Source organism: Bos mutus, chromosome 18 (genome assembly GCF_027580195.1).
Source record: "Bos mutus isolate GX-2022 chromosome 18, NWIPB_WYAK_1.1, whole genome shotgun sequence".
Classification (NCBI taxonomy): domain Eukaryota; kingdom Metazoa; phylum Chordata; class Mammalia; order Artiodactyla; family Bovidae; genus Bos; species Bos mutus.
Window position 1 is genome coordinate 46,557,205 of NC_091634.1, and position 16,865 is coordinate 46,574,069.

A 16,865-nucleotide genomic window follows, 5' to 3' on the forward strand; every position below is an offset into this window, starting at 1 on the left:
AAAAAAAGGTTTTGTATAAATCCCTTCTCTTCTTTCTTTTAAAATCATGCTACAAACAGGTGACTTAAAAGAGTAACAAATCCAACAATTTATAAAAAATTTGACACTCAAGGACTCTATAAATGAATAATTTTTCATCAATTTTAAGCAAGTTAAAACCTTTCAGGAATTAATTCAAGGTAAAATTTTAAAAGACACATAAACAGTATGTGCTTGCTGTGAGAAGTATATTAACATGCCCAGAAGCCATTCGCTTAAGGAGCTGAGGTCTGAGTGAAATTTATTAAGAATAAAGAGCAATAAAAATATACTAAAAAGATACAAAAATATCTTTTATTTCTTTTTAGAGAGGCACTATCACAAGCTCCACAGACAGGATAACTGCAATTCTCTGAGGTTGTTAAGATATCCCTTGAGTAGAGACAGGGTTCCAAAACCTTTCCATTAATATGGTGGAGCAATGTGGGTAGGCACAGGAGGATTTGTGAGTGTCTACCATGTGTTTCATGAAGTCCTACCAGGTGATGGAGGGGCAAGACCATCTCAGATGGCAGTCAAGAATCCAAAAGGAATTCTGCATCATGGTTTCTATATGAAATGCTTGGGGATCATTCCATTGGGCCTTGAATGAGAATCAACTATGGTGGAAAGGGATACTTCTAGGGTGGATGTTTCTTGTGGGAGCAGGTCTTTGAAAACCTAGAACTGGAAGATGAGTATGTGTGTGTTTGTTGGTGGGGGTGGGTGGGGCATGGGATCCTCCTCCTTGGGATTTGTGGCATGCAAAAAGAAATCCCCAAGATACTTGTTCTCCAAATGCCACAAGAGGATCTCAAATCACCAAATGTCAGACCAATACTGTCTAAGTTTTATCTTTTACAAAAGACCTTCACATTTCTTGCCTAGAACCCCATAATCTAATGAGGAAGCCAAAGCAGGGACAGCCTCCCTAGTTTATAGACATGACAGCTGGAAGAGGGATAGGGAAGCATGAACTCTGGAGTCATTCACCCTAGGTTCAAATTCTGGTTTTTGGTTTTGCAACCAAGGGCAAGTTACTTTGTTAAATTTTTATAGCATCTTAATATATCTCTTGCACTGCACAAGGGGATAACTTAGAATCAGTTTCAAATCATCCCCATTTTCTTGGTCTCATGAATAAAGGAGGCAAAATCTTATTTTTTATGGTTGTTAACTTGGAACTGTTTGGCCTCCTTAGTGTGCCTTGTACTGTACAATGCTGAACAGTACTGATCCTAGGCTGACTAATGACAAAAACCATCATGAATACTTGAATATAAAACAGGTCATGGGTTGAAACCAAGTAGAAGGGACTATATGGTCTAGGTTTTAGAAAAAAAAACCAGCAACACAGTAAGGCCTGTTTCCAAGACAAGAGCAATAGTATATGCAAGTGAAAACATGCACAATACTTAAGAACGAAGAACAAGAACTTTGAAATCAGGCAGTATGGGTATAAGTCCCAGTTCTTTCACTTACTGATTTGTAAATAAATTATACCTACAAAAAACCATATAAAAATGTACATGGGATAGAAACCTTATAACTGAAAAACAAGGGAAACTTCCAATTTTAACAAATATTTTCAAAGTCATGTGAAAATTCTACTGGAAAGAAATCATCCATGTAAGTACTATTATGGGTAAGCTGTCAGAAAATTCACAACATGAAATAAATTTTGTGCATATATTTTCTTTATAAAAAAAAAAAATTAGACTTATCCCGAACTGACAATGTCCTAGTTTTTAGAGCTGACCCTGTGAGTCCACCACATGGGGGAAACACACACAGTATTTTGGGCAAAAACCCAAAATACTTAATACCCACAATGGAATACTCTTAATACCCACAATGGAAATATAATGCCACAACTGATCCCAGGACGAGTTTCAGGACAGTGAATAAAGCTGTCTGCCAAATTTCTTCATGAAGCTTTTTTCTATCATGAGATACTAAGTCACATGCTTTGTTCTGACATTTTTATTTTGGGAGAAAGTTTAAGGAAAAAAGAATATTTCTCACAGAAGACATTGAACATATAGAACATTAGATACAAAAATAGGAAGAAAACTATTTTTAGAATAAACTGCAGAAAGTGAAGAGGAATTAAAGAGCCTTGATGAAAGTGAAAGAGGAGAGTGAAAAGGTTGGCTTAAAGCTCAACATTCAGAAAACGAAGATCATAGTATCTGGTCCCACCACTACATGGGAAATAGATGGGGAAACAGTGGAAACAGTGTCAGACTTTATTTTTTGGGCTCCAAAATCATTGCAGATGGTGACTGCAGCCATGAAATTAAAAGATGCTTACTCCTTGGAAGAAAAGTTATGACCAACCTAGATAGCATATTCAAAAGCAGAGACATTACTTTGCCAACAAAGGTCCAACTAGTCAAGGCTATGGTTTTTCCAGTGGTCATGTATGGATGTGAGAGTTGGACTCTGAAGAAAGCTGAGTGCCAAAGAATTGATGCTTTTGAACTGTGGTGTTGGAGAAGACTCTTGAAAGTCCCTTGGACTGCAAGGAGATCCAACCAGTCCATTCTAAAGGAGATCAGTCCTAGGTGTTCTTTGGAAGGATTGATGCTAAAGCTGAAACTCCAGTACTTTGGCCACCTCATGCAAAGAGTTGACTCATTGGAAAAGACTGATGCTGGGAGGGATTGGGGGCAGGAGGAGAAGGGGACGACAGAGGATGAGATGGTTGGATGGCATCACCGACTTGATGGACTTGAGTTTGAGTGAACTCCGGGAGTTGGTGATGGACAGGGAGGTCTGGTGTGCTGCGATTCATGGGGTCGCAAAGAGTCGGACACAACTGAGAGACTGACTGACTAAACGGAAACACACTTCATTTCCATGCAGAGAATGAAGGTCAGATTTGAATTCAAGAAAGAAAATTATGTTGGATTTTTGAGAGAACATAAATCAGCCTAAAATGCTGAATACACAGTAAAGGGAACACTACTAGAGGCTGAAAAATATAGCATTGTAAGATACTGGGGAACAGTTACTTTCACTCTAAAACTTTGCTTAAGTCACAGCAAAGATGACTACTGCTTTAAGAGTCTCCTGAATAGAACATTTATTACAGAGAATGTGTTTTGGAAGAGTTATAACCTATACTCCTAAATCAGCCTCAGAGAAATGCCTTAACTTGTGATAACAGAGTACTTTTAATGATTGTATGGATATGAAGAATCACATTTCAACTAGAGACAACTCACAAGAAGACCCATTTCTGCATCCCCACATGTAGTCAAAAGTTGAAGTGGAAAATTTTAGAGCTAATAGAGACTGAACAATCAGGATATAATTCACAGTTCTTATAACTGATTTGGAATACATCCTATTAATAATATTTAAAAGGAACTATTTTAAGGGGTAAAAAGGCAGGTCAAATTCTATGCAGAATGAGTTCAATTCTCAATTGAAAGAAAAAGGAGATAAAGAATAGGAAGCTCATCTGAAATATACTCTAATTGAAATTAGGCAAATAGTTTGAAAACTAATAACCTCAACTAAAATAATTTAAATAAAACTGAACACAACTTACAAAGTAGAAATCTCTCACAGAGAGTAACTGACAGTGATTTTATGTATATTTTTCCATATAGACATACATACATACACACATATATATATATACAATAATTTGATAAAATATGGAAAAAATTAGCAACTTTTTTCACTTAATTTATCTTGGATACTTATAAATGCCATCACTTCATGGCAAACAGAAGGGGAAAAAGTAGAGGCAGTAACAGATTTTTTTTTTGGGGTTCCAAGATCACTGTGGATGATGACTACAGCCATGAAATTAGAAGATGCTTGCTTCTTGGAAGGAAAGCTATGACAAACCTAGACAGTGTGTTAAAAATCAAAGACATCACTTTGCCAACAAAGGTCCATATAGTCCAAGCTACGGTTTATCCAGTAGTCATGTATGGATGTGAGAGCTGGACCATAAAGAAGGCTGAGAACTGAAGAATTGATGCTTTTGAATTGTGGGTGCTGGAGAAGACTCTTGAGAGTCCCTTGGACTGCAAGGAGATCAAACAAGTCAGTACTAAAAGAAATCAACCATGAATATTCACTGGAAGGACTGATGCTGAAGCTTCAATACTATGGCTACCAGATGTGAAGAGCCAACTCATTTGAAAAGACCCTGCTGTTGGGAAATACTGAAGGCAAAAGAAGGGGGTGTCAGAGGATAAGATGGTTACTTGGCATCACTGACTCAATGAACATGAACTTGAGCAAACTCTGGAAGATAGAGGACAGGGAAGCCTGGCATGCTGCAGTCCAGGCATGGGGTCACAAAGAGTCAGACACGACTTAGTGATTGAACAATAACAAAAATTTATAAATGCCAGTGTATTAACCTTATCTTGTTACTTGTAATGGTGGCAAAACATTTTATTATATGGCTAACAACTTATTTGAACTATTTCTTACTTATGGATATCTCAGTGTTATTCTCAGTGTTTGACTATTTCAAACAAGGCCGAAATGAAGACTGCTCTTAAGTATGTCTAAATTTCAAAAATTAGAATTATTGATCAAAGAGGCTTGCAGATAATTCCCAAAAAGCAACTAGTTTTTAATGAAATTTTTTGAAGGAAAAAAATGGGTGATCATTTTACATAAAGTGCTTCAAACTCACATCCAAAATTAAAACTAAGAAATGAAAGGGTATCAACCTAGCAATAAAGGAGAAAGAAAAAAAGTAAGAACAAAAAAGCATGGTAACTAGAAAACAAAATAAAATGGCAGGAATAAGTCGAAATAGAAATGAAATGGCAAAAATATGACATATATATTTCTATTACAAGATAATCTCAGATTAGATTAAAAGTAAATAGAGCATAGATGTTAAATATAAAAGACATACCTAATCAAAATGAAAAAAGAACACTGAAGGTAAACAAATGGAAAACTATACCAAGTTAATAACAATAAAAAAGAAAAAGTAATATTAAAAAGTAATGGTAGGAACATTAAACAAAAGGAATTCATTTGTTATATTTTATACATTGTAATGGGATCATGGTTATGCTTTTTAAAAGTCTCTATGTCTTAGAGATACATACTGAAGTATTTACAGATTAAATAATATGATGGAATCAAAGGAGACTATGGATGAGATGAATAGTAGGGAGGTATGAGTGAAATAAAATCGGCTATATGATGATATTGTTGAAGCTCAGTAATAATATGGGCTTTATTACACTATTTTCTATGCTTTTGTAGATGTTTGAAATTAAAAATAACTTTTAAAAAATAATTCAATTAGAAAATAAATGACACAAGCAAAATTGTATCATTAAAACTACAAGGTAACATGAACAAAAACAAAGCATTAAAATATAGAAAGCAAAACTGATAAAAATGCAAGGGGAAATTGACAAATTCATAATCAGGAGAACATCTTATAATTTATTAGCAATTGAAGGTCAAGTAGGACAGAAATAGTAAAGATATTGATTTAATCACAAAATTAGCATCCTGTATTCCCACTTATTCACCCTCACACACAATCACATGTATTTGTGCCTGACAGAGACTCACTATTGTTCTTTTCAAAGAGCCTATGAACATAGGAGTGCATGTATCTTTTTGAATTATACCTTTGTCTGGGTATATGCCCAGGGGTGGGATTGCTAGACCATATGGTATTAATAATTCTATTTTCAATTTTCACAGGAACCTCTAAACTGCTATCCATAGTGGCTATACCAACTTACATTCCCACCAACAGTGTAGGAAGGTTCCTTTTCCCCACCCCCTCTCCACCATTTGTCATTTGTAAGACTTTTTAATGATGGCCATTCTGACCAATGTGAGGTGGTATCTCATTGTTGCTTTGATTTCTCTAATGATTTGTGATGTTGAGCATCTTTTCATGCGCCTACTGGTCATCTGTATGTCTTCTTTGGAGAAATGTCTATTATGGTCTTTTTATTTTTCGATTAGGTTTTTTTATTGTATGAACTGTTTGTACATTTTGGAGATTAAGCCCTAGTTTGTCACATCATTTGCAAATATTTTCTCCCATTATATAGGCTTTTTTTTTTTTCTTTAATGGCTTCTTTTGTTGTACAAAGGAAGTTTGATTAGGTCCCATTTATTTTTATTCCTATTGTCTTGGGAGATTGACTTTAGAAAACATTGGTACAATTTATGTCAGAGAATGTTTTTCCCTATGTTCTCTTCTAGGAGTTTTGTGGTGCCATGTCTTACGTTTAGCTCTTTAAGCCATTTTGAATTTACCTTTGTGCATGGTGTGAGGGTGTGTTCTAACTTCACTGATTTACACACAGGTGTCCAACTTTGCCAGCACCACTTGCTGAAGCGACTGTCTTTTCCCTATTTTATATTCTTGCCTCCTTTTTGAAGATGAATTGACTGTGGGTGTATGGGTTTATTTCTGGGTTCTCTATTCCATTGATCGGCTTGCCTGTTTTTGTATTAATATGATATTGTTTTGATTGTTGTAGCTTTGTATATTGTCTGAAGTCTGAAGGAGGTATGTGTTTTTTATTCCTAAGGATCGCTCTAGAAATTCTGCATTTTTTATAGTTCCATATAAATTTTTGAATCATTTGTTCTAGTTCTATGAAAAATGTCATGGATAATTAGATAAGGAATAGCATTAAATCTGTAGATTGCTTTGGGCAGTATTGCCATTTTAACAATATTAGTTCTTCTAACCCAAGAGCATGGGATATCCTTCCATTTCTTTGAGTCCTCTTTTATCACCTTTATTAATGTTTTGTAGTTCTCAGTGTATAAAACTTTCATCTCCTTGGTCAGGTTTATTCCTAGGTATTTTATTTATTTATTTTTTGGGGAGGTGCAATTTTAAAAGGTTGCTTTCTTTTTTTTTTTTACATTTGCTGATATTTCATTGTTAGTATAAATGGATGCAATTGATTCCTAAATGTTAATCTTGTATCCTGCTACTTGGCTGAATTCATTTATTAGACCTAGTAGTTTTTGTGGAGTCCTTGTGTACATGTTAGTTACTCAGTCGTGTCTGACTCTTTGTGACCCCAAGGATTGTAGCTCACAGGCTCCTCTGTCCATGAAATTCTCCAGGCAAGAATATCGGAGTGGGTAGCCATTCCCTTCTCCAGGAGATTTTGTTGACCCAGGGATTGAACCTGGGTTTTCCACATTGTAAGTGGATTCTTTACCATCTGAGACACAAGGGAAGCCCTTTGAGTCCTTAGGGTTTTCTATATATAGTAACATGTCTGCATAGAGTGACAATTTTACCTCTTTTCTTCCAATTTGGATACCTTTTATTTCTTTTTCTTGTCTGATTGCTGTGGCTAGGATACATATTCAAATATTTGAGGAACAATCTCCAAATTGGCCATATACTAGGTTACTCTATATGCTCACACACTTGATTTTTTACAATTAGAACATATTTATGTGATATTTGTACAAAAATATGTTTTAAGAAATGAAAAGAAGCACTTATATGCAGTTGTGGCAGGTGTTTTAAACATATTACCTTGTTTGATCTTACATAAAACAATGAAAGTTGGAGGGAGGTTCAGCCCTCTGACCCCAGACTACTGAGATGATGAGCACAGGTCAGGACTTGCACTCAGTTCTGCCAGATCCCAGAGCCTGGTCACATACCTTACTGTGCTGCCTCACACAATGCTTGATGAAGAACATTCAAGATTACCAGAGCCTTACTTTCAACTTCTCCAAAGAGAACACTTATGATTTTAAGGACTAAAATTCAGATTTTGGTGGGAAACAGATACAGAAGAATATTCTTAAAAGGACCAAATTTTTATCTGAGTGTGTCTTTTTGACATCTAGCTTTACTAAAAAATCATTTTACTCTTAAGGCTTATTCACTTTATAGGAATTTTTACAAGTATTGTGCATAGTGGGGAGTTTTATTTTTTGTTTTTAACATGATACAACTGTTTAAACTTTCTTGTGTTTGATTTTATCAGAGAACAGAGTTACTTCACTACTTCTCATGTGGGAGTCAAATAAACAACGGACTTTTTTTAGGCCACTAGTATTTATTTCTTCATATCACCAGATGTTTTCTCTATGACTTAGGGGAAGAAACACTTTCCCAAATACCCACCAGATCTGAGGCAGCACTTCACTCAGAGACACTGAGGACAACCTGAACAATTCTCTTTATGCAAATGGAAAGTATTTACTCACCCAATTCGTATTTTCAGCATGCCACTGAATAATTCTGGATTATTGGAGATGATCCAGCCAATATGGATGACCAGTTCTTGTTGAATTACTGCCTCCCTCTCATCATGGGTATTACACTTGTAATAGATGATGTTCTTAATCACTCCCGGAGACAAAGGATTAGAGATAACTTCTTCTTCATGCCCAAAGGCACCCAGAGTTACCTATAGGTGGCAGAATTTTATTGTAAAAATTTCCTAGCTACTAATAGATTAAAAAAAAAAATTCAAGGCTCAGGATGACTGGCAGGCTGAAATTACTCTATGCAAGCTAGGGAATTAGGCAGAATAACTGCTCCTGCTATTTATTAAAAAGGCCTTCAAAGCATGACTCCCATTGGAGTTCATGATGGTTCAGTCTCGTCTAAAATACAAGGGCAGGTTAGGGTCCCAGCTACGGGAATGAAGGTGAGTGGATAAAAGCAGGGAAGGAATATAAATAACTATTATGATAAAATTATTCTGAATGACTTTAGGACCAGAAACTCCTCAGAGAAAACAGTTTTACTTTAGTGAAAAGTCTATACAATTTAGTATTTGAGAGTATGTTCTTCACTTCTTTTACAGTTTCTCATGTGGAAGTTTTTGCTCTTTAACAATACTAACTTTTTCAAAGGTAGGTACAAGGACATAGTTGTAGTGAAGACCCACTTTTCCTGGCACATAGTCAGGTACCCAGTGAGTGCTGAAATACTTTTGGATGTATCTCTGGCCTGTGGAGGGGAATAAATAAGGCTGCCCACAAGCCAGCGAAATGGGAAAGCACAGAGGAAACGGCAAAGAAAATTCAAAGCTAAAAGTGCTGCTGAGGCTGGGCAAGAGGAATAAATACTCTGCCCCCTCTCTCCTCTTGTCTTAGTACTCTGCCACCCAGAAGAGTCTGCATGCAGAAGAGTCTGCATCCCCTCCTTCCTCATTTCCTCTCTCTTCCTTGTACAGGGCACACTTATAAGAGGCAGGAAGAAGAAGAGGATATCAAAGAGTCCTTGTGTTTTCTGACATGAAAGGAGAAAGCAGAATAGAGGTCTTCTGCCCAAATTTTGTGATGGACTAAATTGCTAGTTTGCAACACAAGTGGTACCAACCAGTTAGTCCAAGTGCGATTACTTTTATTAAAATGTCAGCTTGTAAAGAAAAAAACAAACAGAAGCTAAGTACATCATTGCCTCTGGAAGCAATGATGACTAAACCACTATTTCATTCCAGAGAGCTTGAGGTCATCTGAAAGTGCAGAAGTAGAAGTGTAGAAGCAGTATTACTTCAGTTCTCAGGGTGGCATTTCATAAATGAGCAAATGCAAACTTGGAATGCTCCATTTTCATTTCCTCTTTTAAAAGGGTAAGATGCAGTCAGTGAATAAACTCCATACACTTGAAACAGGGCTCCAAACAAGTCTGTAACTGACTATTTCCCTGGGAGATGTGCAGGTCTGGTGGACAATAGTCCAGTTACAGCCTCAGGACAGGTTCCAAGGCGCTAGGATTTTGATCTGGGGAATTGAGTCTCAGGATCATAGGCAGCAATCGCCCTCTAGATAGGGCACAGAATGGACATGACCAACTGTAACCACCTAACCCCTCTTCAACTGCCAGATGCCAGTGACCTCAGAGATCTCCAAAACCTTCTCATTCATTCATATGTCACAGAATTAACGATATTTTCAGATATACTACAGGGGCCTAAAATCCAAGGAAAAAATAGCTTCCCAAAGCCTGTTTAGTTTCTTTAAGAGGTGGCTCAGTCCAAGGCAAAAATATAGAACTCTGAGGCTGGACTGAGGATTGCAATGAGAAAAGGCATCCAATAAGTTACTACCTGTGCCTTGGTCTATTTAGCTGATAAACAAGGATGAAAATTCTTTTAGTAATTTGGAAAAAACAGAAAATAACATCTATGAAGAGACTGAAATTTTTTCTCAGGAATTTTTTTAGTACAATAATTTTTAGCTATTAAATATTACAGAATAGGATCATTTATTCTTTCAACATTTAAAACTTTGATGTCAAGATGAAATAATTTCAATTTTAATGAACTAAGAGCCCTGAGATATGAACAATGGGTTGATTCCATCAAAGAGGGTTAAAGTTTTTTGCATTATTAAAGCTTATTACATCCCTAGGTTAATTGTCAGGAAGACATGATAAAGCACACATATTCCCAAAGAAGAGATAGAAAGCACACAGCTTTTCACTCCAATCAAATGATGATTCAGCCAAGTAATCAGAGCTTACAGAAAAACAAAAACTGAGCAGCCATATCCCACTCCACATACCCACATGCACAGGCTCAATTCAGCCCACATTCATCAAGTGCCTCGACAAGGCCATGGTGGGCACAAAGGGGTGGTGCTGGACAAGACATGGGCCCTGGCTTCCAGGGCTTTGGTCTACCCTGTGAGAGACACACATTCAAATGAACCGGGATCCAGGGCAGATGGTGAAAAGTCTAACAGGCCTATTTTGAGAACCCAGAGGAGAAAGGGACTGCTAATGGTTTTCTGTGAGCAAGAGCTGGCAAGAGTTGGCCCTGGTGGGAGGGGAGAACCTGGAAGGAGAGGGGGCCCAGAGGGTTAAGAAGGTGGGGAGCCAGTGCATTTCTAATGGGGAGAAGAGTCCTGGTGAAGTAAAAGGAGAATGTGCCCTTCACTACTCCCTGTCATTGCCCCACCTATCCTAAGCCTATCTGCAGTGCTTTAGTAGGTGTCACACCATTTTCTTTGTCAGTATTTTCACTGATCTCGAGTTAACACAGGAGCTTAAAATTAAATCTCTAAGGTGCAGCACAGATATCCTATATCTGTGCTTCTTTAAGACTAGATTTTGCTTGGGGAAGGAGCCTTCTGTAGAAATGCCTGAGCCCTGTAAATGTGGTTGTGAGAGGCCTGCGATGCTGAGACTTGCCAGATTTAAAAGCCAGGGTCCTACCCAGAAATCTTTGTGACTGTGACCCAGAGTCTGAAAATCAGCTACTTACCTGTTTGCCCTGCACTAAAACATTAGTAATGGATGGGGCCAGGCTGTCCACTAGTTTACTTAAAAGACTTGCTGCATGGCGCACCACCGACCTGGGGGCAAAGAAGAGAGCACGCCAGAGGTTGACAAATCTAAATGATGAATGATTGGGCCCCTGAATGGGGGGAATTAAAAAATCTGTACAATTAGGTCCTCGCTTAATAATATGGATGAAACGCTGACCCCAAGACACTGGACCTAACAGCTGAAATCTTCCAGACTGTAGGACTATCCAGAATTAGGGAGGGAGAGCTTCACCCTCACCTCTGCCACCAGCATTATTCCTGCCATTAACAACTTAAAAAGAAAGAAAAGGAAGCCTAACTATCCCTTTGTTAGGGAGTGGTATTGGAGGAGGAATTGATTATTCTGATTTTGTATTAAAAAATTTATTATTAAGACTGTCACGGGTACATGACACTATTCCTATAACCGCTGTAAATCAAGTTTCCTTTGGTGCCTAGTAACCAAATCCCTGGATTAGGGAATTCACTTAGTACTCAATTTTAGGAAGTGATACAATGAGATACCAGCGTTTTTTGTTTTTTTTTTTCCTTGCCAGAATGTTGAAGGAAGTTAATTCACACTACTATTTTAACATTTCTGAAAACGTCTTAGACTGTAAGGAGAACAGATTTTTAAGCACAGCACATGCAATACATAAAACATTTCCCCCCATCAAAAGTAAAAATCCATGTGGAACTTTCAGATGGAGAAAATAAAATAAAAATGTAGGTTTAAAGGTGTTTCCTTGTATTTCAGGATATCCATGGAAGTTGACCTATAAAAAACACATTGCTTAATCTCAACATAGATGAACTAGTAGAAAATTCAGTCATATCTGATAAAGTTAGTGAAACAAACACTTCCTACTTTTAGAGAAGCTTTCACCCACACACTATAAGACCAAAAGACATATTTAACCCTGAGAACGCAAATAAGCCCACACGTTTCAAGCAGCTGGAGTTTCGACAATTTGTGCATGTTACCTGTTTCCCATGTACCAGAAAAGTAGTAATGTGTGGGGCTATAGAGGAAGAAAATTTGCGTAAATGCAGCCCCGTAGCGTACCGCCAACCTGGGTGTGTCAGTGGAAAGCCATAAAAGGGAAAATACAGTAAATAAAACTTCCAGGAGTTTGTTCTTTTAAACATAACAGTCAGGACTCTAAATGTTTGCTAATGATTTATCTAAAATACAAGTATTAAACATAAAGTAAAAGTAGGTTTGCTTAACCGAAGATTATAGACCAGCTTTGAAATTTACTGACTAAAAAGCAACATCTATTTGTTTGCATGCCTTACTGTGCTGAGAATTTACAGCAAAAATCTGAGACTTAACCACAGGGTTATTACATAATTTCTTCTTGACTGGAATAGTATATTTACTATAAATTAGAGTGGAAATACTGCTAAGAGATGTTTTGTCTAATCCTTTTATTTTAGAGATTAGAAAACTGAGGTTCATTGAAGTTAAGGGAGTTTCTTATGACATGACACTTTGAGATTTCTTTTTTCAAAATTAGATAATAATGGATGTTAGATTCTGCTAGTAAAACTGTTAGAATTGCTTCAAAAATGCAGAGGGCATGCATTTAGGCATACCTACCCCACTGTGAATGTAAACCATCTTAGCTCAACTTACCTAAGTTTTCCTCAGTCTCTGGGAAGAGACTACCTCTGCAGAACATATCAGTTACTTTTTATGCAGTAACTATAATCGTTAGGATTCATTAAACTTAAGCCATGAGAGAACTATCTTCTAAGTATATTATACTTTGCTTGTGTTTAAACGAAACACTGGTCTCTTCATGACCCTCTATAACGGAACGAGTTTTCAAAATACAAATTAGAACCTAAAGCACCTTGCTGGGACAGAGGAGGTGCAGGATAGGAAAAAGTCATTAGAACATCATGCCAGTGCATCCTCTCCAGGTTCTATTTCTACAAATGTCTTTACTCCCAGACATGCTTTTAATATCTTAGGAGAGCCAAGATAAAATGCAATGTAGGCAGATCCTTAGAAAGTAGGCACTCACAGTGCTGCAACCTTGGAACTTAAAAGGGGAAATTAGAATGACTAGCCACCTTTAACACTGGTCCATTATCTTTAGGATACTGAATATGATAACACAAGTAAAAAAACATAATGACAAGGACGCTAATACGAACCAAAGTTTTTTGCTGCCAGCTCTTCTATAGACTCTCTCAATGTGATCAGAAACAGTACCTAGACATCGGATAATAGAGTCTTTGTTGAAAAAAGCTTTAATTAAATGCATAACATTTATTCTCCTTAAAAAACCTGAAATAATTAAATATGTAACCCAAATATATAGTGTGAATGTCCCCAGCCCTTGTTATAACATAGTTTGAGTATATGATTTTGATAAATATTTTATTTCTTGAAATTTATTGTTTTCTTAATATACAATCAATATATTTAACAAATAAAAATGTTATTTTAATTTACTACAGAAAATAAAAAAACAGAATATGGCAAATTGAACAAAATACTGTAGACTCTGAATATATATAACTTCTTCATTTATTTGTTCAAAAAAATGTGATGATTCTGTATATGATCAGAAACCAAACAAGGGTAAAGAACAGAATCTTTATCTTTTTACCCTGAACTTATTTTTACAGCTTTATAGCAAGTTGGATAAAATTATACTCAGATTCTGCAGATGCTTATGATTTTTAATATATAAAGTTTCACAGATTTAAAACATGTAAAGTCTTTTAAATATCTAAGTAACAGATGAATATTATTACCAAGCTTAAAAAATGGTTTGAAAAATAATTCTCTTGACATTTTCATTATAAACTATTTTATATAAATTGTTTTATTTTAAAGCACTACTAAAATACACGTGTACATGCTAAGTTTACCCTTCAGTCATGTCCGACTCTTTGCAACCCTATAGACTGTAGCCCAGCAGGCTCCTCTGTCCATGGGATTCTGCAGGCAAGGATACAGGAGTAGGTGGCCATGCCCTCCTCTAGGGGATCTTCCCGACCCAAGTGAACTGGCATCTCTTACGTCTCCTGCATTGGCAAGCGGGTTCTTTTAGCATGGCTGTCACCTGGGAAGCCTACTACTAAAATAACCATTCTGAATTCTAAGTTCCTAATGAAATGTTTGCTTTTTAATGATCCCATTGTTTTAAAGTATAAATTCTGATAAACGTCCTCAATATAACTGGGATCCTTTTCACACTTGAGTTTCAAGATTAATTAGGAACCGGAAAGATTCTGTTTGAAATCTGCTTAGAGTTCTTCTTCTGTCTTTATTAAATTAAAAAATTAAGACTGTATAATACTCAAGAAAGTTGTCTCTTAGCTACAGTAATGTAAAAACTAAGTAGACCTTAGTTTCTTTATCTGAATTGTTTATCTGAATAAACAATTATATTCAGTTCACTACCAGAACTATAAATCTTATTAATTACATTGCTGTTTAGAATATCAACTCAATTTCTAATTCTAACCAAATCAATATGCCTCACTGGACAGAGGACTTTCAGATGAGCCAAAAATTTTGGGTAGTTAGATATTAAATACTTGAAATGTAGCCTACATTATTCTATATTATAAAATGCCAGAAGTAGACCAGGATGTAGAATTCAAAGATTCCTTAGTTTTAGATTTCAGGGATAACTGGGTTTCAGCCTTAATGCACAGTGGACACAAACACAGTTAGAAACGACTTATTTTCGTAAACAATCTTGACAGTGCGTTCTATTAAATGCCATGTTCCATTCCAAATGGCTGCTGCAGACCATGAAGGAGCTAATTCTTATGGCTATAATGATTCAGTATTGTTCTTAAAAACATACAGAAAATAAAAGTGGAAATAGAAACTGTCAATAAACAACTATGGAGTCATCAGAGGCTAACAGTCACAGGCAGAATCCAGGCTCCAACACCATTAAGATAATCAGACAGACAAACAAGCATTACTGCATGAAAGCAATTCAGGAGTTCATACATCAAACAGTCTATTCCATTCTAGGGGTACGAATGAACATTTTCCTTTTAAAAAACTTTTAACTTTTAAAAATTAAAGAAGAAAGGTATACTAGAGAAGAAAATAACTTGTAACAGTTTAGCGCATGTTCATTATGCATTTCTGATATATGTTCAAAAATAGAGAAGTCTTTTTATTTAAAATGTTCTCTTAGTTAGATACTCTTACCTTCCTTTGTGATGAAGTTGGGGCCTTCTCTTTTGAGCAGTATACCCAGTAGGATGGCTTGGCTAGCCAGACAACTACAGTCCTAAAAATATAAATCACTATGAGTAACTGGAATGAAATGGGTACAAAAATTACCACAGGGAGTAACTAATCATGAAACCTCATGATGCAAAGAGGAAATATTCTGCTATGCAATTGAGAAAAGATAAAATGTCATTGATATATTACCAGGCATAAGATGACATTATACAACTATTTATTTTAGCTACCTTGGAAACAGTGGGTAGACAAGCAGGCTTCCCGGGGTAGTAGAATTTAAAAATCAAATTTTCCAGGAAATAAGATAAGTAATGAATAGAAAATATGTTGTCTCTAAGCTAATTCAGGTGACACTGATGCTGTCACCCTCTGAAAGATTTGGCCAAGTCATTTATCTGCTCCTTTTTTGACTTTACTTGTTCATAAATGGGAGACCACGTTGTTACCGACCCATTGTGGAGAGGAGGATGAAAGAAGGGGACATGTGTAGGCTGCTTATTATATGTGTTATGTTTTATGCCTATTATATCATATTCATGCTTATATAGATTTATAGGTAGTAACGATCAATCACAAGAACTGATATCTGGCAGGCTATATATTTAGCCTACTCAAATTTGGATGGTCCAATAAAATGTCACTGTGCTTATAGCTCTACCATTAGAATTATATTTCCTTTGATAGGTACTATACTATACTATACATCCTCACCTGTCCTCCTCCAAAATGCAAATAACCTCAGGGAAGGGATAATACTAGGTTGCTAACCTAATATTCACATGGATGTAGTTAAAGGATTGCTTTCTTCAGTGACTGGAGAGACTCAGAGCAAACATGACCTAAACACTGAGACGGGAGAGAAGGCCCAGACTGGGAAAAGAAGAGAAAGGGCACTGAAAGAGAAACCTAGAGATCCCCAAAGCAACTATGGTTCTTTAATGGGCTATTTAATACTTTCATACACAAGACAACCCATTTTAAGCATCTTAAAGACATTCACGCTAATATTAGATCATGAGAACTACTTCTCATTACTGCCTCAGTTATAGACAGGCCATCTACTTCCAGGCTAGTTGCTACCTTCTCTGGGAGGACATAAAGCAATATGGTTTGCCCCTGGCAGTTCCTGCTCTGTCAACCTCACTCAGGGTCATGTGGGAATTGCATCTTCCTCACATTCAGTTTTTGAAGAATTTCATGGGTGAGTTTGTTTCTCCATTCAGTCATGGTAACGTCTGGCTTCTGTTCCTGTTCGGGAGCATTGGAGGTGCTGCTTTGTCGTTTGACTTTTGAATGTTTGGGAACTTCTAATTCCTCAAAACTCTTAAATTCTGGAAGCCTAGAATTT

At 36.5% G+C, this 16,865-nt stretch overlaps 1 protein-coding gene across 2 annotated transcripts in view; it reads right to left on the reverse strand.

Moving 5' to 3' along the window:
- The window catches only part of PHKB (phosphorylase kinase regulatory subunit beta), a 227,914-nt gene that overhangs the window by 23,357 nt on the left and 187,692 nt on the right, over window positions 1-16,865 (reverse strand). For both annotated transcript variants that reach the window (XM_070388471.1, XM_070388472.1), the window contains 5 exons: window positions 16,694-16,856; window positions 15,479-15,560; window positions 13,450-13,507; window positions 11,241-11,331; window positions 8,230-8,432 (listed from right to left, as the gene is read on the reverse strand). In XM_070388471.1, coding sequence (XP_070244572.1) covers window positions 8,230-8,432; window positions 11,241-11,331; window positions 13,450-13,507; window positions 15,479-15,560; window positions 16,694-16,856 — 597 coding nt within the window. The remainder of the gene's footprint in view (window positions 1-8,229; window positions 8,433-11,240; window positions 11,332-13,449; window positions 13,508-15,478; window positions 15,561-16,693; window positions 16,857-16,865) is intronic.